General features: G+C 36.8%; 2 protein-coding genes across 5 annotated transcripts in view; both read left to right on the top strand.

Moving 5' to 3' along the window:
• Window positions 1–13,482, top strand: part of nsd3 (nuclear receptor binding SET domain protein 3) — a 63,242-nt gene extending 49,760 nt beyond the window's left edge. For all 4 annotated transcript variants that reach the window (XM_023343692.1, XM_023343694.1, XM_023343693.1 and 1 more), the window contains 10 exons: window positions 1,256–1,412; window positions 4,419–4,621; window positions 4,712–4,824; window positions 4,914–5,060; window positions 5,507–5,629; window positions 6,487–6,603; window positions 7,251–7,392; window positions 7,476–7,582; window positions 7,670–7,874; window positions 8,907–13,482. In XM_023343692.1, the coding sequence (XP_023199460.1) occupies window positions 1,256–1,412; window positions 4,419–4,621; window positions 4,712–4,824; window positions 4,914–5,060; window positions 5,507–5,629; window positions 6,487–6,603; window positions 7,251–7,392; window positions 7,476–7,582; window positions 7,670–7,874; window positions 8,907–9,148 (1,556 nt within the window). In that variant the 3' untranslated portion in view covers window positions 9,149–13,482. The remainder of the gene's footprint in view (window positions 1–1,255; window positions 1,413–4,418; window positions 4,622–4,711; window positions 4,825–4,913; window positions 5,061–5,506; window positions 5,630–6,486; window positions 6,604–7,250; window positions 7,393–7,475; window positions 7,583–7,669; window positions 7,875–8,906) is intronic.
• Window positions 13,483–14,746: 1,264 nt separating this feature from the next.
• Window positions 14,747–25,669, top strand: plpp5 (phospholipid phosphatase 5). Its single transcript, XM_005794859.2, has 8 exons — window positions 14,747–14,872; window positions 18,181–18,307; window positions 18,420–18,528; window positions 19,384–19,474; window positions 19,573–19,636; window positions 19,723–19,847; window positions 20,255–20,425; window positions 21,489–25,669. The coding sequence occupies exons 2-8, from the start codon at window positions 18,237–18,239 to the stop codon at window positions 21,656–21,658; spliced, it is 801 nt and encodes a 266-aa protein (XP_005794916.1). The 5' UTR covers window positions 14,747–14,872; window positions 18,181–18,236; the 3' UTR covers window positions 21,659–25,669.
• The last annotated feature ends 1,095 nt before the right edge of the window (window positions 25,670–26,764 follow it).

The following is a 26,764-nucleotide window of genomic DNA, read 5'->3' as shown; positions in this document are numbered from 1 at the left end:
ATAATTATCAGTATCGACTGATGTGAAACACTTATCGTAAAACTTTTAGCCACATCATCCAGCCCTAACGCAAAGTTAAATTCATTTGGTTTAGTTTAGGTGAGAGGACATTAGGATTAATGTAATTTTTGTAATTAACAGATGCCTGATATCTCATTAGCAAGCTATTGTAATTTATGAGAAACTCCTGACAGGCGTATTTTTGCGAAGGAGACTTGTTCTTGCATGGGGCCCGTTCTGAGGATCAATCAATCAATCTGGGTACATACAGCACCTTAAAAAAAGAAAACTTAAATATGACGATGGAGTTTTGCTACTGCGGAAACCCAGCTAGCCATTAAACTTGAAGCAGCTCTGTGTATATTCCCCTCTGCAGGATGTTCTGGGTTAATTAATTCTGGTTGTGTTTTTTTTTCCCTGTATGGATCACTGCTGGAGGTGCACTGCTTCTCTGCTTCAGCACTTTGGGCTTGTTTTTGATTTGAAAGGGCCTTGTTCAGCTTCACCTCTTTTATGCTGACTGCAGCTATTTTGATTTTTGTTTTTTTTTTGACCCGTCTTGGATGGAATGTAATTCCAGTCAGTAAAAAGATTTGTGTGCCTTTAACCAGGGACTGTTTTTTTTAAGTTGATAAACACAAAAACAAGAATTGCCAATATTATAAACATTGGATTCCATGCAAGCTGGTCTCTGCAGGATGCGCTGTGCGATCGGACAGGTTCGCTGCTCTAGCAGGACTGCATGCCTGCTTATTGCAGATAATGTGTTTGATAATAACCCTGAATAATTCCTACTTTGCTGGCTGACTTTTTATTCCAGTGCTGCCGCATGTATTTCCCATAGACTGGTCTTGGTACAGTGCTCTGAATCTGATTGCCAGACTTGCTGGAACTGCTGCAGTAGAAGCTGTTGCTTGTATAAGATTTTATTGCAGTGTTGCCATCACTGGAACCTTCAGTCAAATGCAAATCTTTGTTTTTATTCAAAATAATGACCAAATTTTCAATTAAAAAGTTTTTTCTTGTCTCAAATATGAATAAAATACATTTCATTCGTTATTTCGTGCTTAGGCTTGTCTGCAATTGAGATTCAGAGTTTGTCCAGGTGTTTGATGTGCATCCACCTAATCATACACTCCTCCTCTCTTTGCATACCCATTCTCCCATCCGCATGCACACACACGCACACACACACGCACACTCACACACTTTCATGTGCACGCACAAACACATGTTTACATCCATCCAAATGTAGGAGGAAAGTTGCTGTGCTGCGACTCATGCCCAGCTTCCTTCCATCCGGAGTGTCTGGAGATGGAGATGCCCGAAGGCGCGTGGTCCTGCAGTGACTGCAGGGCGGGGAAGAAGCCTCACTACAAACAAATTGTCTGGGTCAAACTTGGAAACTACAGGTAGGCAGAGCACATCGATCGTAGAGTGGTGAGGGTTAGACGTCTGTCAGTGTGTGGTTACATTTAAGCAGAGGTGGGTAGAGTCCCCCAAAAACGTACCCACGTAAGAGTAGCACTACTTCAACATGTTTGTACTCAAGTAGAAGTAAAAAGTAGTCGTCCAAGAAATGAGTCAAGAGGGAAGAAAGTATTTGGGAAAAACTAGATGTCTTTAATTATAATAAAGCAAAGGTGGAAAATTCTTAAAGGGGCAGTATTATGTTAAATCTGTTTTGTTTTTTTTAGTTATATCATCAAAAACATAGCTGGAGTTTTGCTTTGATTCTGTCATGCATGTTTGGGAAATCCTTTAATCTCCCATGGTAACCATTCAGCCATGGAAAACGCCTGGGTGGACCGAGGCCAGTCACAATAAATTTTACTGGATAATAAATTGTCCCAGAAGGTATTGTGATAAACTGTTGTTGTTTTAATTTCAAGTAATATAAAGACAATGGCATAATAATAATGCAAGAACATATTCTTAAAGATGAATAAACTTTAAATTCTAATCAACATTTAACTCTGGAACTGGAAGACATTTTAAATATCCAAACTAAATTAAAGAAAACACAAATGACAAATAAATTAAATGAAGTCTATGTAAACAAAATAGATCTTCAAAACAAAGGGCTAGTTGAGACCAAAACATCAGACTGAAGAGTTTTGTCATCCAGTTTTTGGTAGAAAGGAAAAAAAGGGAAAAACAATAAGTCATGCAAATGGAAATTGAACTTGTTTTAATTTATCATGTGATTAATTGACTTGTTGCTTATTGCAACAGGCCTGGTTGAATGCAGCGCCTGCTTCAAGACGCAGCTCAGTCTCTGATGAGCTCCTCACAGAGCAGCTCTCCCCTGTGACTCCCCCCACTCAGCTCCTTCAGACTAGCCAGCAGCAATTAGCAAACACCTAGAACTGTGCATCTCATTATATGAGCTGCTTCTCATTGCAACACTGGGAAAAACATTGTTAAAGGGTTAACAGAGGAAAGATTTGATGACATCTTGAAGACAGTGTTTCTTAAAGTGACAGAGGCCCAATTTCAATTAACTTTAAGTCATATTTAATATATAAATCATTTTTTAATAACTTGATTATACTATAAAGTGGCACAACGTACCTGGGAAGTACATAATGGTGCCCCTCTAACTTTTAGATTTACGATGAATACCATCCCTTTCCTACAAAAGCAAAAAATCAGGCGACTATATTTGCTTGATTTGAGTTTTTTTAAATATATTTTCTTGTCTCCCAAGTACTTTTGACTTGACAATTTTGGCCTACGTGACGAAAAGTTTGACTCAAGGTGTTGACTTGGCCCCAGGTTCTCCAGATCACAGTCATTAAACAAACCAGAGGCTTCAACTCATGAATACTGGATTTAAAAGACCTGCTGCCAACATCTAGAATAACACAGAACACCTTGAGGGACCTGGTTGGATCCAGAGCCAATTTGACAGTAAAAGTGGAACTGACACAATGTTATTTAGGCTGGTTGTAATGAAATGCTGCAGCGGTTATGTTCTCCTAGTTGAGTGGAAAGACTGGACTAAACAAAATGTATGACAGCTTAGAGAACCACTCATTAAGACCACTCTAAAAGTATTCACTTTGCTGTATAAATGCTGCAGGAGTTCTTACCCTGTCATCGTTAAGAGAAGTGAAAAATGAAATTTTGGCATTGCCTGCTTTTTATCCCTAGGAAAAAGAAAGCCTTCAGTCTGGGTACCTGTAATATCTGAAAGAAGGTGAAAGAAAGCAACTAAAGATGAACTTTTGACATCAGCCTCTCAGAAACTTAACTGATTTTTATTCTTTATTTTCAGATGTTAAAAAATGAGTCACTTTCTGAAATAAAACAGGATGTGATGTTTTAGATGGATGTTCTGCATTTTCCTGGAAACTTTAGCAAAATGTTTCCTGAAATGAACCAAGAGGAGATCTGATTTAATTAACCTCGTTTGCAACACCTAGTCTCTGTAAAAGAGGCATGTGGGTTTGTTTTGTCCTGCAGATTGTTAAAGCAAGCTGGAGCAAATATACATGTAAACACAGTGAGCTTTGCTGAGATGAATAATACAGAAATTCATTTGTTTTTGTGCTTCAGTGGAGGATGAATCTCTGTTCAACTTTGCCTTAAATAAATACTCCAAACTCAGATATTCATGGTTTAATTCAGTAATTGTTACCTCAATTCCTCCAACAGTATGAAAAACAGAAAATCACATGTGAATGAGCAGCATCTGAAAACTAAATCGGTTTTGAATAATTGTGTAGAAATGCAATTGTTTGTAGAATCAGGTTAATCCCGGTTTATGGCACTATTTTTAGATAAATGAAATAACATTAGATTAGAATCCTCTACCGGATTTATGTAATTATCAATCTATTTAAGAAGATCAAATTATTTATTGCATCATGTATAAAAATGCTTATTTTCTAATTAAATTCAAACAAACGTTGGGCAATTAAACGGAACCTATTAAACAAAATTCACATTTTGCACGTTTTTGTACTTCAATTTGGTTTTAAAAAGAGCTTTTAAAAATTGCCCAGTCTATTGCCTAGCAACCCCAGCAGAGCTCCAGCAGATTTGGTGAGCTGGTTTTACCGCTGTATTAGCTGTTCCATTCCTGCTGAACAAGGTACATGGTTTGTTGTTGATTTACCATTCAGAAAAGACGGTTGTATAAAACATTTGCAGCCATTTTCACGTGCGAGTGTAAACGTTGAGTTGGATTTAAAGTGACAGGTGCCCCAAAGAGCTCAAAATAAACTGATCAGACTAAAATCTCATGATCTAAGAATGATTTTGTGAAAAAATGTAATGAACATGTTTTGTTTAGCCCATAAATCTGTCCTAACCTGTTCAAGGTCACTTTTAAATAAAACACCACAGATCCCACTCTCTGGAATTACTTTTCTAATCCTCTCCGTCTCGTTACGTTCGATGTTCCTCGTTAGATGGTGGCCGGCTGAGATCTGCAACCCTCGCTTGGTGCCGTCAAACATCCAGAGCCTTCGCCACGACATCGGCGACTTCCCGGTCTTCTTCTTTGGTTCCCACGACTACTACTGGATCAACCAGGGCCGCGTGTTCCCATACGTAGAGAACGACAAGAACTTTGTCACGGGTCAGATCAACATCAACAAAACCTTCAAGAAAGGTGAGATTTTAACCTTTTTGAACTTGTTTGGGTTTCTGTTGCTTCACAACACAGCTGAAGGGATTTCATGCGACGCTGTTCATGTTCCAGCTCTGGAAGAAGCAGCTCGGCGGTTTCAGGAGCTCAAGGCTCAGAGGGAGAGCAGGGAAGCTCTGGAGCAGGAGCGCAACTCCCGCAAACCTCCACCATACAAAATCATCAAGGTTTACATCCCATTAACGTCTTAAAATACACAAAAACGCTTCAGTAGACTCTATCTTAGTGGCTTTATTCTGTTTTTTTCCTGTAACAGTCCAATAAGCCAGTGGGTAAGGTGCAGATGCACGTGGCCGACTTGTCAGAAATCCCTCGATGCAACTGCAAACCAACAGAGGAGCATCCTTGCAGCTTCGACTCCCAGTGTCTCAACCGTATGCTGCAGTACGAGTGTCACCCACAGGTTTGTATCCCCTTTGTTTGGTAAATAGCTGCATTTCCATTGACCATAAAATTTGGAATTCCAAAATTTTATTTGCTTAATGGAAACACACCGATGTAGAAAAAGCTCGTGTTTTTTTGATAAAAGGCTTTTTACGCTGGGATGAGATGGGGTTTTTACAGCTGCTACAAAATTTGTGTATTTCTCAAACCGTGCAATGAAAGCACTTTTTTGTGCATCACACAATTCACATGATCAACAACCAGATATTACTGTTGATGAAAAAGATGAAGAAAATGACTGGAAGTTGTAGCAAGATGATACTACTTATCATTAGTTTTGTCTTATTTCAAGTGCAATAAGATATTTTCGCTAGACCGAAAATCCTTGTTAAGATTTTGTGTTTTTGCGGTGTAACTTTGTAATGACTAAAACCCAAAATGTGACCTCCATCTTGTTTGCATCAGGTGTGTCCTGCAGGAGACCGATGTGAGAATCAGTGCTTCTCCAAGCGGCTATCTGCAGAAACTGAGGTGGTGAAGACGGAGGGCTGCGGCTGGGGGCTCAGAACGAACCAAACGCTCCGCAAGGTGAGAGCTGAGCCAGACGTGTGGACCATATGTGTCAAACTCAAGGCCCAAAGGCCAAATCCGGCACGCCATAAAAATTTATGTGGCCCTCTAATTTCCAGGGGGTGCATAAATGGTGTATTCAAGATAACAGTTGAATGCTTAAATATAATTTTATCAATCAAATCAAAGCAGATTTTATCCATTTACTGTCCCTCCAGTTTTTTTAAACTCTGTGATTTTGGAAATTCATGTAAAATCAGTAGATCCCCACACTTTTTTTGCAATAATCCATAATTGTGAGCTTATTTAAATTTTCTACAAAAATAGTCAAAAACATGTGACTACTAACTCCCACCTGCAGGTGGCAGTATTTCTTACTTCTACTACACTGCTGCTTCAACCTCACTTTATGTCACGTTATACGACATTTACTGCTGTACATAAAGACAAATACTACTAAATTAGCACCACAACATCAAAAGATATTCTATATTATCTAATTTTAAAAAGTACTACTCCAATGTAACCACAACTATTTATTAATATTTTAACAGATTTATATCTTTAAACAGATTTATATAGTATCGTTTATCGCAATAATTACTGGGATAATTTATCGTATCAAATTTGTTATCTTGACAAACCTATTTCTATATTCTGTTAACTAAATGACGATACACAGTAGTTGCACTGGAAACAAATGTTGATCATAATTTTGTGTTTGAATGTAAAACAGAAATTTTTGATGTAATTATGTATTAGGAGGTTGCTGAAATCAAAACCTGTCTTTCAATCTGCTGCTGTCACGACTGATTAGTCTGGTTTATGCCTAGTGTAATAAAAAGTGTAATAAAAACGTTTTCTGTTTCCTTCAGGGTGACTTTGTGACCGAATACGTGGGAGAGGTTATAGACTCGGAGGAATGCCAGCAGCGAATCAAACGAGCCCACGAAAATCACGTGACCAACTTCTACATGCTCACCCTAACCAAGGTAAAGATGCTGCTGCTGTTGCTGTGGAAACATGGAAATTAATCAATGTCGTAAAAACGCTGGCATGTTGATAGATCGTATAAATAAACCATTAATCATAAAATGTTGTAAAGTAGTAACTGAATAAACACTTTAATTTAAACACTGAAAAAGCATAATGCTTCCATAAAACGTATTAAATGGCAGCAAACAGATCATCAGTAATGCTACAAAAGAAAAACGTCACCTACAAAATGATTTTTCTTGAGGAAAATGCCTGGAACGTTATAAAATGTTTCTATGTTCATAAAACGCTCAGCCGTAAAAACGTCTTCTGGATTGTTTTTTTTCTCAACGTTTTATTTTTAGCTGAAAAACTCTTTAGCAACTCTTTGGCTTTTTGATGGAACATTGAAAAAGATATTAGATGTTGTTTATGAAATGTTTGAATCTTTACGTACAGTTTTAACTCAGTGGATTAGAGGTAATCCACCTTAAATTAAAACTTGTGTACTCACCGTCGAAACTCTGGAGAGTGGAAACTCTTGGCAGTTTAAATAAATCCTTAAAAGCTTTGAAACAACATGGCATCAAAGCCAACGATGAGTTTAAGTTTTAGTTAATTAAAAGAAGAATAAAACTTCTGTTTTTTCGATATTGCTGGACAGGACCGAGTGATAGACGCCGGCCCAAAAGGAAACTCGTCTCGCTTCATGAACCACAGCTGCAGCCCCAACTGTGAAACCCAGAAGTGGACGGTGAACGGAGACGTTCGCATCGGGCTCTTCGCCCTCTGCGACATCGAGGCTGGTGAGTTGAAGGAGCATCTGTGGCAGCTGTTTTCATGACAGACGCACCATTTACTGGGGGACTTGTTGTTGGTTCGTCTGCAGGCACAGAGCTGACATTCAACTACAACCTACACTGTGTGGGCAACCGGAGGATGTCCTGCCACTGCGGATCCGACAACTGCTCGGGGTTCCTCGGCGTTCAGCCGACGGTGAGCGTGTTGACTCCAAACTTCCCGAAAGCAAACCCGAGATTGGTGAAACTTCACACCTCACGTCTTTTGTTTTGTTTTCTCCAGAGTGCCGTGGTGATGGAGAAGGAGGAGAAGGCTAAGAACGCCAAGCTGAAGCCCAAGAAGCGGAAGCTGCGGCCGGAGGGCAAACACACACACGAGTACGTCTGTTTCTGCTGCGGAGAAGGAGGAGAGCTGGTGATGTGCGACAGGAAAGACTGTCCGAAAGCGTATCACCTGCTGTGTCTCAACCTCACCAAGCCGCCATACGGTAAACACAACCTTCATCATTTTTTGTTGTTAACCTGAATTTTGACAGAAAAATCTAATTGCGATTAAAAATATATCTTGCAAGAGAATCTTGACCAAGACTGGCAGCAGCACACAGTGTTTACAGAAAAACAGGAAAAATTAGTGCCATTATAAATAAATTAGTTAAAAGATTTCTCAAAACATTTACAGACGGAAGATAATTTCTCCTCAGAATCAGTAAGAAGAGCCTTAAAAACATTCAGTGACAACAAAATGGGTAAAATTCACCTTGTGGATGTTTTTATGCTTTCATTTGGGTCTCTGCTGCCTCTAAAAACGGCCAAAGTGCTCAAAAAGACCACTTAAGGTTTTTGGTATCTGGAAATTATCTGTTTCAAAAATCTTCCAATTGTTGAGTAACATTCTATGGGCACTGCGACGTTACCTAGCAACCCCAGCCAGCCCAGCAAGCTTAACTAGCAACCCCAGCCAGCCCAGCAAGCTTAACTAGCAACCCCAGCGAGGCCAGCCAGGTTACCTAGCAACCCAAGTGGAACTCCAGCATGTTTGGTTATTTGGTTTTCTGTGCACTGAACAATAGCTGCTGGAAAAAACGAGTGTTTTGTTGCTGATTACCGTTCAGAAATCTCTTGCTGCATTTTATTGGTTGTGCAGAAGGCTCCACTTTTGCTTTTTTTTTTTTTTTTGTATAATTGCGCTGCTGCTTGCAGTTATTTTCACTTATGAGTGTAAATGTTGAGTTGGGAGTGTCCCCAGTACAGAATCAGAACAGAACCGGCCTTCTTTATCCGGCTGTTGAGCCTTTTTAGGTCCCTGGCTCTGACGATTTAAAGTGACATGAGGCTGTAAAATCAGACAGTGGTGAGAACTGACCAAAATGAAATCTCATCATTCACAATTGATTTTGTGCAAAAACTGTAATGATGATGTTTTGTATTGCCCTTCGACTCATTCTAACCTGTTCAAGGAAGCATTGGTCATTTTTAAAGCCTTGGTTTAGACCTTATATTCAAGCTTCTTTCCTCTGTAGGACGCTGGGAATGTCCATGGCACGACTGCAGCGTATGCGGCGCCTCGGCTTCGTCCCTCTGCGACTTCTGCCCCCGTTCATTCTGCCGGGACCATGAGGCGGGGGCGCTCACCACCTCCTCTCTGGACGAACGCCTCTGTTGCTCCAACCACGACCCGCTCAGCCCGCTGGGCTCCGGCTCGACCCAGCCGCGACGCTTCGATCGGAGCCCCGCCAGGGTCAAAGAGGAGTCTAAAGAGTGAAGCCGCAACTTCCACTATACCTCATTCCCAGCGAAGTGCTCTCTGACGTCTGCAGCGGCGCACTTCACAAAGGGGATACAGTGTTTTTGTTTGTTTTTCTGTTTTTTAAGCGGTGCGATAGCCGGCGCTAGCGGCTGGGACACGCCGATGAACTGATGCTGTTGGCAGAGAGAGCAGAGCGACTGAAGGAACGACACGGGAAGGTGACTGAGCATAATCATGCGCTGTTTTCTCTCCTCTCTCGCCATAAAAGATAAAAATAGTTACACTTTCTACAGCTCACCTGCGCCCTCTGGAGGGCCCAGACCTTACTGCGTTTCTTCTTCTTTTACTGTTGGCGCTTTTTTGTCACATTTAAATGTTTTGCATCATCAGACAAATTTTAATATCAAGCACAATCTGTTTGAATCCAAAAACATTAATTCAAAAGATGATTTGATTTATTTAAAGGGGGGAAAGCTAATCAAAGGAACCTGGCTAAAGGTAGGAAAATAATTTCTCACTAATACTTGGATATAAATATTTTATATATTCTTTGCTGTGTTTCAGTTCAAACACAGCAAAGTTTTGAGCATCAGTGACATAATGTCATAGTTTCTCCATCTGAATGAGCTCCAGACTTTGACCAGACCTGGAAATAAGTTCAATTTGTCTTAATTCAAGTGTAATAAGATATTTGCACTAGAAACCAGAAATCCTTGGTAAGGTTTTGTGTTTTTCCAGTGAATCTACAATCTATAGAAATATAATTGTAACCATTATCAGACTGATCAGTGACTGATAAGATGGTTTTTGAGATATTTTGGCTTATTTTAATCTGTTAAACTGTTGATCACCTGGGATTAATTTCCTGTTAATTGATGATTTATTAGGTGTAGACAGGTACATCTTCACATAGACTCAGGTTGCTGTGAGCAGCTTTTTCTTTCCTCTGTAAATATCATCATTTGAAAGCAACTTTTTGTGTTCAGTTAGATTATTTAGCTCTGATATTAAACATTATTTGATCTAAAACATTTAAATGTGACTGAAAAACCAGAGAAACCTGTGAGGAGGTGAACACTTTTTCCACAGTCCTGTAAGTGTTCGGCGCTCTGAAGATCTCAAAGGCTAGAGAGGAGGAAGAGGAGGAAGAGGGGAAGTGCTACGTCGAACCTCTCCACCCGCCGTGCTGCTCTCCTCCCCCGTTTACCTGCTGTAAACGACGTAGACGAGGCAGCTCTTCTTCATTGCCTCTGACACAATCCGCCACCCTACTTCTTTTTTCTCGTCAAAAAAGAACTCGGAAAAATGACCAAATTTGTGCAATTTTACTTTTTTTTGTTTGTTTGTTTTTGTTTTCCAGGACCACACTACATTCCAATCTTCCTTGAACATGCTTTTTAATATACTTATGGGGTATAGATGAATATAATTATATACAGTATCTATGTTTGTTAATGTTTACAGACAGATTTCTCTCACTTCATCTCGGTGAGTGGTGTATTACGTTTGTTTGTTTCGGTGTTGAACATTACGCAGACCTCTTTGTGAAAATAGTCCTATTAAGGTGAAATATAATGGTATATAGTGTAATGGTATGACATTACAGAAGTACTTGTGATTTCATATTGCCAGTCCCACTCGCCATTGTGTACATAATTGGCTCACCATATTGTAAAGTACTTAAAAATCAGGACGGCGGAGGCTCTTCTGTCACGTCTGGAAGAAGAACTTCTTGGTTTTTTGGGGATTTTTTTCAATGTTCTCACGCGTCCTTTCATTCCCGTTACCTGTATAGTAAATGGAGAGGCGGGGGAGCCAGCTTGTGATCACTGGTGCTGTGTTTCAAGTATTGTTAATAAGCCTTAAGTTTTAATTTTCAGCACGCTGCAGAGGGTTGCAGCTCATTTCAGTTGTTTCATTTCACCCGTGTACTGTGACGGCGTTTCTTTTTATGTTTTTGCCAAACCTATGAAAAGCACTTTCACACGGGCAGACACAGAAATACACGGACAGGACAAGTATTTCAAAAAAACAGATACCTCTTCTTGTTATAACATTGGAGTTTAATCTGTGTTGTGACTGTTTTTGCCTCTTAGCTGGAAACATTGTGAATGCTAGGTCTCCTTTTTCTCTCTTTTTAAACAAAAGTGGCCTAATTGCTAGGAGTTTATTTTGTTGTTGTTGTTTTGGACAGAGGGGGGCTTAAATAGGAATAAACTGCCACCCCAGCTTTGGATTTAAACAAGAGAAAAAATCCTCCAGAGGCACTTCTTTTTGTTTGTTTGCAGGAAGAAATGGTGTAACAGCAATCCAGTCCAGTATGATGTACAAACACACACTTCTGTACAGTGTTTTTAAATTGCTCATCAAGTCAGAACTAAAGTTTTTGTATTTATTGCACCGCATTTTATACAGTTTTTTTTTTTTTTTCAAACACCAGTGCAGTAACTCGTCTCCCTTCTCACCAAGGTGTAACGAACATAGATTATGAAATAATGAGATAAAAAAAACACACACACACACGGGGAGTTTTACGTTTTATGCCTGTATCTAACCATTTTCTTACATTTGGTGTAATGATTCCACATTTGGTGACAGCAGATGCTTGTCGGCCTGTATTATGACTCACTGTAATCGGTGTTTTAACGCAGTTCGGTATTGAAATGTGAGGGGTTTTTTGTTGCAGATAAATGTAATCATGACAGGATGAGAGAATTTTCTGTAATCATGTCTGCTTTTCTTTGTTTTTGCCCATGGAAGAAATTTTTGGGGGTCACAGGGTGAAAAAGGTCCAATGTTGCCATGTTCTTTCCTTTAAAGTGTCTTTAAACTTGCTGTTGCTTTTGTTTTTTGTTTTTCAGCAGGGCCAGTGTTGCAGCTTTTCAGCAGTTATTGGCTAAAATATTATACGTGAAATCCTCCTTTTTATGTTGCTCGAGTCACATAGTTAAGACCTGGATGAATTGCAGATAATTGCATTGAAAGATTTATTTTTAGGACTATTTTTGCTCTTCTCCTGTAGTTTAAGCTTTCTTTTCCCCTATTAAACTTGTAGCTGAATGTATGAAAAAAAAGGAAATAATTAGGATATTTCTTTTGAACTCCAGTTTTGTTGGAGGTTTTCACATTTTCACCTCAAATCTTTAACAAATCAAATAATCAGAAAAATTACACATTGGAGTTGAGCTAATTATAAAACTAATCCAAAGTGCTGGAAGTGATCCATGCTCTGTTTTTTTTTTGTTTTTTTTTTGCTTTAATAGTACTTCTTTAGTGCATCATTAAGGCACTTTCCTTTGCGAACTAAAAACTTGATGTTTCTGTACGTCTTTGCTTTTCTCACATAAGCCTCCTTGTTGCTTGAGGGAATGTCTTCTGGTTTTTGTGGTTGTATAATTCCCACTGAAGCCTCTGTTTTTGTTGTAATGGTGAATGTTGTCGAGCTGGAGTGCATGCTTCCAACATCAGACGATTCCAATCGATGCCAATGTTTGGCTGTATTTGTTACTTTTGTTTTGATTTTCACCACATTGCACAGAGATTCTGCAAAAAGAAAAAATACCCAAACAGCCTTTATTTTTTTACATTTTTTTTGCACCTGTAGATCGCATGATTGCACTCGCATCTTTATGCCAGTTGGTCTCCTCCTGCCCTGCTGAGCTGATGCAGCTGAAGTGTTACTGCTTTAATCGTCGCTCCGTCTGGTTTTATGTTTTTATTTTCTCCTTTAAGTGACCCTTAACTCTGATTTTTGTTTTAAATCTACCAAGGAACACCCAATCCTTCTCCCCTTTGTTTGCCAAAGGGAATGTTTCAGTTCACTGACGTCTTTTTTTTTTTTTTTTGTGCAATGTTGGGCCGTCTGTCGTTGAGGTCTCACCTGACATCCTGTCCAATAGTGTTGGAATAAATGAGTAATTTCACCTACATAAGCACTCTTCATCTCTTCTGACTCGTAGGAAACCTGCTCACAGTAACTCTGACTGGGGTCATATCTATCTCTCTTGGTGTTGCTTCGATTAAACCGTGGATGAACACACACCGCCATGTTGACTACCTGTGTTGCTGCATACCACACACACATTGTCGAGGAACTTGTAAATACTTTGCATTGAATTTGCATAGACTCATGTTACTGTGGTGTGCTCTTTTTTTATTTTTATTTTTGCCTGTAAAATTCTGCTTCTAAATGTGTGTGACTGTTGAGAAGACACTCTTCTTTTTGTACATGATCTGTCTTTTTATTTGAAGATATTGATTCTGTCCTTTTTCATTCTGAAGTTGAGTTTGAAGAGTTCAGACATGCCTGAAGTTTGACTTTAATAAAGCTGTACTCTGTCTCAGTGAAACATTTCTTGCTGCTTCACTTTTTAACCATCTGTGTAGCAATATATAACATTTATCTATTGATATTTTAAAAAATATTCAACCCTTTGGATGTTTGACTCTTTTATTGCGTCTACAAATCAATCACATTCGACAAAATTAATAAAGGAGTAAAATTGCAGCATCCAGATGTGCAAGCACGACTGAGATCCATCCAGACTCCAAAGGTGCATCTACTTAATAGTTTCATAAGGTGAATAGATATGTAATCACATATTTATATTATTTGTCATTATTTTGTAGAAATCGGCTTTCACTTTGACATGAAATTCGTTTTTTTGTCAAAAATAAAAATTGACCAAAAAAAGCCCAAATTTTGTTGATCAGGATAATTTTTAAAAAAATAATAAAACATCCAAAAGGATTAATACCTACAGGTACTGCAATATATTTTTAAGTGTTTCATGTGCAAAGTGAAAAATACGTAAATAATAGATATTTATTTTTCAATAGAAGTAGATGTAGCCTCTAGATGGCGAGCTGTAATGTGACGTGTCTTCTTGCATCCACGTGTCAAAGCTGGTAAACTGGGCCGCATCGAAACTTCCGGTTTACAGAACTCCAAAAATATAAATTAAATATGCATGCATATATTCTAAAACAAGTTTAGTTTTATGTGAAATTAATCAATTATTTATAGATGTAGGCAATGTTAAGATAGTATATTAAAGTGTAGTTATTTTTAGCATACATTTTTGTGGCTATAAACTGCTTTTATCTCACTTTTATCTTGTTTGTGTCATTTTAATACATACATTTTATGTATTAAAAAATAATACACACATTTTATGTATTAAAAAATAATACACAGGATTTCAACCTAATACTACTATTTCATAAACAATTAGAGAAACAATTATTGCAGATGATAAATGCGTTTATGTCATCATAACATCTCACTGTAAAAAAAACTAAGAATGCAGATGTCATGAAACACTTTAAGAAGTGCTATTAGAAAATTAATTTCAAGGCAGAAATGTACCTGTTTTAACAAAAACAATGTTTCACAATTACTATTGATTCTATTGCACAACAAATAAATTTGAAGAAAAAAAACTAAAATTAAGTAAAGAAATAATAGTAATAAAATATATTATTATTATTATTACTATTATTAATAAAGACAAAAGCGATTTTATTTGCCTCTCTGGTACTTGGACTTTTATCGTGAAACTACAAACCGGAAGTGTCAGTTTTGGCCGTTAGCTTCACTTGCAGCTACCCTCTTCCGTGACACCTCTGTTTCTTCAAATACCTCCAGTGTCTGCAGAAAAAGAGGGATGCCGAGGCTCGTTTTGTGCTAAATTAACGCGTTAAATCCAGTATGGAGAGATGAATTCCGGCCTGTTTAAGGTTAGTAACTGAGACATTCTGCTCCTTTAATGATAACACGGAAATGAATCAGATGAAGGATGTATTATTGTTTGACAAATGCTAGCTTAGCTTATTACAGATCTGCTTCTGCTTGATTTTTTTCTATTTATTTGACGTTTCTTTATCCTGACAGGTTTTGGTTTGGAGATTGGTTTAATTTTACAACTGCCTAAATATGTATTTAGTTAAGCTGAGTCTTTTTAATAACACTCTCACCTGGATGTGGAGGGTTTACAGGTGCAGCATGTTGGCCTTTGTGTCAGATTTTAGTTTTAGACAGCGAGGAAAGACGGAGTATAATGTAACATATTTTATTTGTAAGTGTAAATAAACTGCCTAGCTCGCTGAGAAATCCCAAATGCACTTCCTGACAACGACTTAACAGGTTTAAATCACATTATCGACAATGCTTCTGTAAATAAGTTATAACGTGTTTTCATAAAGGCAGATAAAAATATCGACAAGCCAGTAAATAATCTGGTATTTGCCACTCTTTGAAAATTGTTTATTGGCAAAGGGTTGACCAAGGGAATTAATCTGTAGGCACCAGGAACAGGATTAAAAACAGCAAGCTTTCAACCAGTAAGAGCAGAGAGTTAAGGCCAACAACAATCTATCTCTTCTGTACTTAAGTATTATAACTCTGTATATAAGTGCTTAAAAGCCACCGGTGGGGGTGGGGAGGCCAAATATAAAACATACAGCCAGCAAGTTAAACTGGAATCACTGCTCCAATCACCGTCACCATCAGCTCAGTTACGAAAGATAAACAAGCTCTTCTTGCATGTCAGTTTTGTAGTGCAGTGATACTACTTTCCATCAGAAATAGGCACAATTTTCATTCCTGTTTATTAAAAACAAAAAAGAAGATTATAAAGACTGAAAAACCTTTCTGTCCAAATGCAACAAAAAATGTAATGCATCAGTGTTTCAAAAATTGCAATCAGCCATATAAATATTGGTCAACCACTGGTATTAAACACAAAAAGGTTAAAGTATTTTCATACCTTTCTTGCGTCTGTTATTCTAAAATCACTTTTAATTTTTTCGAACCAGAAACTCTGGCTGTGATTGGCGGCAGCACTGAGATGGTCGGGTCAGAACCTGGTGTGATCAAAGCATTGAGATACGTTTAAGTCAACATGGACTAAAATCTCTGAGGAATATTTCACACACATTGTTGAATCTTAACCACGTGGAAATAAGTTGGTTATTAAAGAATCCTCCTGGGCCAAAACAACAAAAAAAAAAGTTTTAAAAGCTAAAATCAAAATGTGTTATTAATAATTTCTTAATTAAACAAATATTTTTTGTATTAAATGCATGTGTAGATTATTGTAGATCCAAAACTTCAAGAGGGTGTCAAATGATTTCCATATTGAAAGAAAGGTGATCATTTATTTTGGGCTCGATTAAAGAAAACTGAAAAAGATTTGATCTTTTCTCAGAAATAAAAACATGATTTATGTCACTCTATATTTGAAAAAGTTTTCATAATATAATTAAAAGTTGATTTGGATCTACTTCAGTGTGCAAGTCAGTACATAGATGTGATCACGCCTACCATAAAATCAAAGTGAAAGCAGAAAGTTTGGTTATTAAAAGATGAATGTTTAGTGTTGTAGCTGACATTTTACGAGAAGATTTTAATTTGTGTATCAGATAAATGTTAAACTGCTTTAAAACAACTTTTACTAATTTAATAACAGACTGATACATGCAACATAGTTGGTAAATTTTAGTTTTGTCATTAATTGGTATTTGCAGCTGCTACCCCCCCTTGGCAGACGTTGTCAGTGGCTGCTGACCTGCTGTGCTTTTGTATTTTAGAGTCTGACACCGATCAAAAATGCTTTGACTAGGTCTACACTTGAGATCAATTGTGGACATTCCTAGTTCAAGATTTCCCCCAGAAAACTTGTTAAGCCCGGTGGTTGGGTGCAGTCATTCATCCAGCGGCCCTTCGTTCTTTTGAGTGAAAAATGTTTTTAAACTTGACAGGAAATTTGACAACATCACGTGATAATTATGTGTTATTAAAAGACTAGAAGATTAATGCCTGAACACCAACTGCAAGGTCTTAAAAATGCAAACATAAAAAAACAAACTTCTAATGCACTGGAGTAAACCCTGCCTAGTTAGATAAGGGCAGTCTGGTCACTGTGACCTAAACGACTTACTGTGTGCTGTTCTGATGTTATCCTTTCTCTGATGCAGTTTTAAACTACAGTTACAATGAAAGTTTCATTGTTTAAAGAGGTGTAAATACTGAAATTATTTTTAGTGTCTTCTACTGAATTCAAAGGTCTTGTTTCTATTTTGTCTTTACATTTTTCCATTTAGTTTAAAAACGTTGAAACTAAAATGGAAACAGGCATTATTTTAAGCAGAAGTAAAATGTTTGTCTGTCACTGTGTTAATTTTTATTTAACAAAAATCTCAAAGAAGATTCTTTTTAGCTCCAAACTATGAATATGAAGCCTCTGTTTTACCCCAACGCCTTCTGCCTGTATGTACTTTATCACTCCTCCACGCCACTTTTGTATTAACTGCATATTATACAACAAAGCCAAGTTTTATTACTTTATTATGTCTAGGGCCTCTGTGGGAAACGGCTCAAAGAGGTCTGCTGCACTGTTTGCTTTTGGAGTTTTTTTATTCAGGTTTCAGTGAAATTCAATGAAATTCTCAATGATTAAAATCAGTTACTGAAAAAACTCTAAGAAACTTTGAAAGTTTTTTTTAAAATCACCAATAGTTTTGCTATAAAATGCAATCTAAGGTTTGATAAAAAGCCTAAATTTCTAAAACATTATTTACAGTTGAAATGTTATGTTTTCATATACCTAATAAAAAGACACATACACATTTTTTTTTTCATTTCCTGACGTTAATCAGACCTAAATTATCTTGTTTTAGGTCTGTTAAAATTATTTCTATTTGCTAAATGCCAGAAAACTCTTGTGTGTACAAGAGACATTTCAAAACATAAAATTGTGTTTTTTTAGTTTACCTTGTCCCTGCTGTAGAATGTTAAATACTGTCACAAGACATTACTACTAATGGCAAGAAAATATATTATGTATAATAGTGAATTGAAACTGTATTATTTAGTTCATTTGTATTGTTTTTATCTCAGAAGTGTGGTGTTGAAAATTTTTGAAAATGTATACCATCTTATATTCATTTAAGATAATTATAATCTGGTCTCAGAGTGTTACTAAATAGTTAGTAATGATCTATTATAAGTTTTTGAGTATTTTTGTCTTTTGTTAACCCTTGTTTAGTAAATAAGTGGCGGGATGATGTTTGCTGTTGACTGAAGTCCAAACCAAGAACCAAAATGAAGAGGAGACTACTGCAAGGTTTCCTGTCGGAAGTCTCCGTCCGGTTTGCTCTTCTGTTTGTGTTCCTGTAAGTTTGATCCTTTTTTTAACATCACGGCCGTTGATGTCATAGTGTAGTTTGCAGTGCAGCTTTATGGACCCGTTTCCTGAGGTGCAGGTGTTGTTTGTGGCTCTGTTAGCGTGACGGAGCAGCTCCCTCCTTTCTACCGGGAGATCCAGGCCGAGGAGATGTGGCTGTACAAGTTCCACCGCGTGGAGTCAGACCATGTACCAACCTCTCTCATGTTTGTATGTATCCCTGAGCTCTAGAACAGTACGAGCTGCTCTAAATATACTTTATATTGGGGTGTAAAGTGGTAATGACCCTTGAACTTTTGTACATATGAGAAAGTTACACACACAAACTTGAAATGGATTTTATTGGAATTTTTTATGATGGACCAAAACAAAACGGAGCATAATGGTGAAGTTGTGCTACATTTTTTATAAACACAAATCCCAAAAGTGTGTAGTACATTTTTATCCTTTACAAACAAACAAAATCAAAACACAAAAATTCAACAATTTCAATGACACATTTTACCATAAAATATTGTGCTATACAATAATATTGTTGCTTTAGGGCCATTTTCAAGTAATATATTGATAATGACAAAATAATGCAAACCTGCCTTCTGAAAGACTAATAAACTTTAATTTTGTAAAGAAAAAAATACCACTTGGCACTGGAACTGGAATATATGTTTTATAAATCCAAAATAGATAAACAAAACGACCAAAAACCATAAATGAAACCGAAATAAAAGACTCACACAACCAAAACCATAAATAAAATGTATTATGAAGTCTATAAACAAAATTGCCCTTCAAAAAATATTAATTGGAATCGAAATGATCCAGCACATTTTAATTTATTGTGCAATTAATTGTTTATTGCAACAATTTTTATTGATGGGTGACAGTAATATTTTATTATTTGGTGGAAAAATGCTCAATTTAATTATATTTTGGTTTATCATGGTTGACCTGTTTTTGGAAGTTCAGCAAGATGACAATGGTTGAAGAGGTTTTATTCCTGCAGAATGATGTCTTTGCAGGTTTAGTGACTGTTTAGTTTCTAAAATTTACTGCTGCTCTTTTCAGAGTGTGGCTGTTTTAACCCCCCTGATTATAATCCTGGTTTTTAACCTGTTGAGAAAGTCGGAGCATGGCGATCTGAGAGAAGCCTCTCTGGGTGAGAAATAAACTCCTGCAAACATGTTCCTGACTCATTTCCTGTTTGAGGTGACGTGTGTTTTTCATGACTCTGTTCTGTTTCCTCCTGTCATCCAGCTGTGACTCTGACTCTGGTGCTCAATGGAGTTTTTACCAACGTCATCAAACTTGTTGTTGGCAGGTAAAAAGTCTCAACATCATATATCGTTTTGCAGATGTTTTTAGTTTTTTTTCACCTGCCAATGAAAACATCATTATTCCCTTCAGGCCGAGGCCAGATTTCTTCTATCGCTGTTTCCCGGACGGTCAGATGAACTTGGAGCTGCGCTGCAGCGGTGACCCAGATGTTGTCATAGAGGGACGAAAAAGCTTTCCCAGCGGACACTCCTCCTGTAAGCGGCCATTTTGATTGAACTGGTTCCAAAATAATTGTGTGAAACGTATTCCTTACTCTATTCAGTAGGTTAAAATGAGTGTATAAGCTAAAAATAGCCAAAATGCTAATGTTAACCTAAATGCTACCAGTGACATGTAGGGCATCACTAGCATGTTGTCTTACATTGACTTCCTTCATTCAGTGTACTAAACATGGCTAATAAATGAAATAATAGCTGAAAAGTCAAAATTCTGTCTCTGTTTTGAGTCTAAACTGACACAAGACAGTGTGGGTAAGAATTTGTTTTGATTTGAATTTGGCTAGTTTTTTGCTACTTACGTCGCCATGGTTACTCAAAATGCTAACAATAGTAATAGCACCCCTCACCTTTATTTCTCAGTTCTTGTTTTTTTTTCCCCTCAGTTGCTTTTGCAGGTTTGGGTTTCACAGCGCTGTACATCGCAGGAAAGCTGCGCTGCTTCAGTCCGGCTGGCCAAGGCAGAGCATGGCGGCTATGTGCCTTCCTCACGCCTTTGCTCATCGCAGCTGTAATCGCTCTTTCCAGAACCTGCGACTACAAGCACCACTGGCAAGGTCAGAGTTTCTGGGCTAGAAAATATAACTTCAACATGTGCTTCTGAAACTGACACTCGGGGAATAACATTACACTAAACCTTTTAACAAAGGACTGTAGATAGTAAAACATTGTTTCTTATAATCTATAAGTCATAGCTCAATAACTGGAGATGACACTGTGGATAAAACAGGAAAGATCACGTCACCAGTTTGACAGTATTTCAAATATTTTTTAACAAAAAGCTAGTCAATAATTATCAGTGTTCACTGATATGAAACACATATTGTGGTATGTTTTTCAGCCATTATGTACTGCCCTAGTTAGAACATGTAATTAATTCTTATAAATGTAATTATTTGAGGTTGATTTCAACCATCTTTATTTTAAAAAAACAACTTTTTTTGGCTTTTCTTTTAGACCACTGAGACAAAGCAAGGTACTTGAAGATGAATTAGAACAGCTTAATTTTCAGTATTTACTTTTTTTTAAAATGTTAAACATAAATGTGAAATTATTCAAGATTTAATATTAAAAAAGGTTGTTTTTTTTTTTGTAGCATTCAGTAAATTTTGAGAAGGCCCAGAAGTGATGGTTAAATAATGATTTATTAAAGCTGTCCATATATTCATCAACCTACATAAGAGCTAGGCAAGAAGAAATAAAAATTACAACTGTTTTTACCATCCATTATCATGCACAGCCCATTACATTAGTACAATTCTTTCCATTAACACAGAAATCACAGATTTCAATCCCAGTTACTAACCTTGTTCCATTATCGACTAAAGCTAAAATTGAGTTGCTTTTTTTTTATCCTTTTTAACTATAGCTACCTTAACAAGAAAGTTACCAAAAATAAAACCATAAACCCTTAAAGGTAGTCACAATAAGCAGAGATACATCTACTGATCTGGTTTTTACAAAAGATTTTTCTCCACATATCAACTCTTTGTTAGAGGCTGAAGAGGAAGCAGATCAGACTGTTCAGACTTGAGAATCATTAACAAAATCAGGAAGTTATGAATTAAACAAGCAAAGTGTGATTTACATCTTGACTCGTTGTTCTCGTCCTCCGTGCAGATGTGTTAGTCGGGTCCATGTTGGGTCTGACCTTCGCCTGGCTCTGCTACAGGCAGCACTTTCCTCCGCTTCAGGACCCGGACTCCCACAAACCGATCCGTCAGAGAGAGACTGTCCCCGCGGCGCAGGAGCGCAAGTTGGCCAACTCCAACTTCCTCCTGCCTCTGTAGAGCCGCTGCGACCTGAACACTTTCCACGGGATTACAAGGAGATCCGTGGAATTACGGTTTTCAAAATGGTTGGGATGGAAACTTTGTTAGTGTTTATATTTATTGTTGGTTATTACTGCTGCAGCTTTTGAAGTTTCTATGATTGTGAATGAATGAATTACCAAATCATTAACAGTTCTAATTAGGCAAACTAAAAGTATCATAACATATTGGGTATTTTAGTTTCATGGTTCGACTTGAGTCTCCACCTGGCCCAGTACTGCGCCTTTAGGTTACAACAATTGAGACAATTTAACTTCACAACCACTGCTTAGCTGCGTTAGCCATTATTGGGTGACTTGATTGTTTATCTTGCAACTTTTTAAAAAAGCAGGTATGCAGACACTAGATCTAATTTATTTCCATTAGTCTTTATTCTTGACTGAATAGAAGATTTGTGGTTTTAAAGGTTTGTTCCATAACAAAGCCGATCTTTTGAATCTACTTCAGTGGTCTTCTGGTATTGAAGTGGCCACAACACTGCAAAAACACAAAAACTTACCAAGTAATTTTGATCTAGTTTCCAATCAGATATCTTAGTGAAATAAGACTAAACTAACTTACAAGTAACTTTTCAGCTACATATAGGAACTTGTTTTCAATAAATAATTGCTTAATATTGATGAAAAATACTAGTTCCACTGGAGGATTATTTCAAACATTTTTTCCATGCTATAAGTCAAATAATTGACCAGTGGAATTAGCATATTTTTTTTTATCAATAATAAGGAATTATTGATTTAAAAGAAGCTCCTATATCTTGCTAAGAAGTTGCTTGTAAGATAGTTTTGACTTATTTCAAGTATACTATGATATCTAGACAAAATAATTCTTAAGATTTGGTGTTTTTGTAGTGATCAGAAACATTACGCTCAGATTTTTCTTTGTTCATCATTTTTGACTCAAAGTAGCCAAAGCACAACCCTGAAACTTTGCAGGATATTGCCAACTTTTTGTGAAAGTATTTATTTATATATATTTTTGCTTTGGAGGACAGCGACATGCTGTAAATTGATCTAGAAGAAACTGGGACCTTTTAAGCTAGCGTTTTCCACATCCTCTCATATATATATATTTATATGTATATCGCATTTTGATCAAATTTTCCAAAAAATGTTTCTGTTCAGGTTTGTTACTTTAACACAAAGATAATGTTTGTAAAGCCTGTTTCTTGAATTTCAATAGGGCAGTGATTTGTCCAGTGAGGATTTCCAGGAGAAATGCAGTGAAATGTCATCTTCTTCATTTAGCTCAGACATAGAGAAAGGAAGAATTATCATTAAAGTAAAGCATTTTTTTTCTTTATTAGCTTAAAGCTCATCAAAAACATCTCCAATCACATTAATGGTCTGACTGTTTACTCCCCGTTCTGTATTGAATTATTGATTTTTGTATTCCTCGAGTAAAACTGTTCTAACGAAATAGTGCTTTTGTTGGGAGAGGAAAAATCCATCCTTTTTATCTTTGTTTATTTCCCCAGTGCTCAACCTGTTAACATATCCCCATTGAAAATGACCACAATCAGTCATTATTGTTTTTTTATTATTACTATCAGTCATAGATTAGCAGGTTTATGAATAGGACTGTTACAGATAAGGACATGTATCTGCATAGAAAAGCAGTGAAAGGAAAATCATGATTTATGTTTCATACTTTTTTATGTTCATTTGCTCTGTGATATGATTAAGTGAAAATTTAGTGTAAGCAGAGCTGAATTATAGGTATCATTTCATGTGAAAAGGAAGAGAAATGGGAGGAAAGTAAGTGGGAGTAATTTTAGTAGTTTGTTTCCTTCAAAGGTAGATTTGTGATTTAGATAGCACAGCGTTTTGACTGTTAGATTTATGCAGATTTTATTCCTGGAGGCTTAAGCCGCAAAAGTTGTTGGTTTCTTGAATAATTGATGACTCAAAATTAGGCGCACTGTTTTATTATCCATTTGTTTTGTTAAAAGCTTAACTACAGCTTCGTCAGCAGGACTCATTTATTGCTGCCTTTGTTTGTGTTGCTTTAAATCTTTCTGTTTTGCTTTAGTATTTCTTGAATGTTTGCCATTCACTGTTAGGTTGTTTGTGTTTAATCTCTGGCTTCATGTGCCAAACTCTTAGTACAACAAGCAAATGTAGCAGCACCACGCTGTGCTTCAGAGTTACTATAGTGCCTGCTATACTTTAACTTTAGTCTCTGCTATAGCTGAACAGCCCAATGGATCATATTGTTACAGGGTTTTATGACTGTAAAGGGACTGTAAGGGGAACCTTTCCTTGTTTCAGTGAATCTAACACTTACTGTAACTGTGGTTTTTGTTGACAGCTGGTTTTATGAATGAATTGTGGGGGTTTTTCTTGAAGCCGAAGAGAAACGCTCCATGAGTTCCTTTTTTGGTAGTAGGCATGGGTCGGAAAATGTGCATAATGTGATAACTTTATACAAAAATACTACAATTTCACTGTAATAAACCAGAATCTAACACAAACAAATTAATTATGATCTGTTTTCTTAATATTTAAAAAGAAAAAGAACAATTAATAGTCCTGCTGAAATGTTGAATAAAAAAATTTAGTAGGGATTTTCAAGTAAATGTGCCTACACGTTTTTGCAGGGTAAACTTAGTCAGGCTATCTGCTCTGGGGCTAATTAGTTGGTTTCCACACTGCAAAAATCAGTTTTTATTTTGGTGTTTGTTGCAAACAGAGAAATGTTTTGATTTTCTTCTATAGATGTAGTTTTCCTTCAGCTAGCTGACTGGTAGTGCAAAGCAACAGGTGGGAGAGGGGCAGAACTGAGTTATTCCATCTGCTCCAGCACGTTCTCTGATTTCTCACTCAAATAATCAGTTTTTAATCTTTTTTTCCTTAACCTCTGCATAGCTTGATACCACTAGCCGACCCATGTCTACTTGGTAGTGACTGTGGAACCAGATCTTTGTACTGGACCTGACAGAGGTTGAACCTCTCCTGCTGGTCAGGTGCTGCAAAAAGCCAAAATGAAAATCTCACTTCTCATCTACTTTAGTTTTTCAAAAAAGGAAACTGTTTACCTGTGTTTATTTTTTTTTTTGCTTCGTTTTGTCCAGTTTTACTGTTGCTTTTATTATTTTTCTGTAACGTTTTTGTGCTGTTGCTTAATTTTGCTCGAGATGTCAGCCTTTCTGTTACTCTACTCATTGTTTTTCTTGTGTTGGACCTTTTGTTACGATCTGTGTAAAACCAGCCAAAGTTTGCAGGTTCAGAGCACGTCTGTGAGAATCACTGCACTCCGATCAGACTTGTCAGAAAATAAGTGACTTTGTGCCTTTGTTTACCGCGTTACTTTACAGATCCACGCCTCGCACCATGAGCTCACCCTGGTATTTTACATGTACAGAACTCTGTGTTTCCATGTGGCATGCTGCCTTTCTTTACCTCAGTACAAAAGTGATCAAGTGTTATTTTTGATGGAGTCAAACGTGAATGTCCTAACGTTAGAGGGACACCTGGTGGACAAACCTCACTTTCAGACCTTAAATCGAAATACTAGCATATTTAATTTCATGGAATGTTTGACTTTACTTGAAATTTTTTTTTTTTTTTTACATGTGGTGATTATTAAATTAAGATTCATATTCTAGGGCACTTTGGTTTTATATGTTAGGCTTGATTTTGATAAAATTGTGCATGTTTTACAGTTAAACAGCATCTAATTTAACTCACGGCTCCCGTCCATTTGTTAGGCTTCTTGTGGTTTACGATTCATGTTTTTTGTATCGGGTTAATGCAAACAGGATTATTCATAGAACTGCTTGTTAGCTTTAGAATCACAGCCACATGTAGCTGCTCATTCTGAGATGATGTCCTGATTTTTGTTTTTAATTTTTTTTTCTCCATGTTGTGATGCTTGAACACTTTCCTGTGTTGGGGAAATATTCCTGGTGTTTGCATATTTTCTTTCTTGGTAATTAACTGAAAATTAAAACCAGAGATGCATCTTCTACAAAAACTGTCTAAATGTCTTTTTTTTTTTTGTCTTTTGGTCAGTGACTAAAACTCCACATTTTACAAATAATATGTACATGTAAATCATATGCACTGTTAAATTGGCAGGTTTGTTTTCGTACATCAATTCAAAACATTTTTCACATGTATTGGGACAGTTTTCCTGTTCATTTGAAGTAAAACACATTTATTACAGTAAAAAATTAAAACAGACATTTTTCTACATCACAAAAAGTTGTGTAATGGAAAATTTTATAAGATGCTCCTCACCCCTCTTCTGCTTTAGTTTATGTACATAGTCTCATTATGAGATTGGTCAAGCTGTTGTCCTATAGACTGCTACAGTGCCGTATAACAGCAGGAGCTCCTTGATCATGGAGACCAAGTGTTATTTCTCCAACATAGAACTTATCTGCTCTCTTTAGCCTCAGAGAACAATCTCCTTTCCTTAACAAGACTAGGCCAGACTATCTGTGTTGGACTCCACAGAATTGTTGGTACATAACAATCAGGGATTCACACCTATTGTCCAATCAAGTCTCTCTTGTCTGACCAGAACCTATAAAAGGAAGCCAGATCCACTGTTGATGAAAGCAGACTCGACAGACTCCTTTGACTCTGTATTTCACCTTGCAAGGTTTTAATACATTTCTTATTTCTTCCTATCCAGACTCTTGTTAAAGTAATGTCTTCCATGACAGTTGCCACTACAGAGGTGAACGTGCACATTTAAGAGCCACTGAATATGCAGGTGCTATCAAGGAATTTTGCATTTTAAAGCCTTCCAATCGTGTATTTTTTGATAAAAAATAAAATTGAGCAAAAAAGAAACAGACATGGAACACGTATGGAACTTATGTTTATTTTGACTTTTTTTTGTTTTCTTATTTCATTTTTATCTAACATTTGACTTGTTCAAAAATAATAAACATTTAATTAAATTTCTTCTGTAACAGTTTGTCTGTACAATTAAACCCAATTTTAGCTTTTTATCTGAATATTTTAAACATTTAACTGTTAAGTTAAAAATGTTAGAAATTACACTTAAAGGTGTTACATTTTATTTCCTTTGATCATTTGCATTATTTATATT

The sequence above is a fragment of the Xiphophorus maculatus genome, chromosome 12 (assembly GCF_002775205.1).
Source record: "Xiphophorus maculatus strain JP 163 A chromosome 12, X_maculatus-5.0-male, whole genome shotgun sequence".
In the NCBI taxonomy this organism is placed as follows: Eukaryota; Metazoa; Chordata; class Actinopteri; order Cyprinodontiformes; family Poeciliidae; genus Xiphophorus; species Xiphophorus maculatus.
This window is presented reverse-complemented; position numbering and strand designations above follow the sequence as displayed.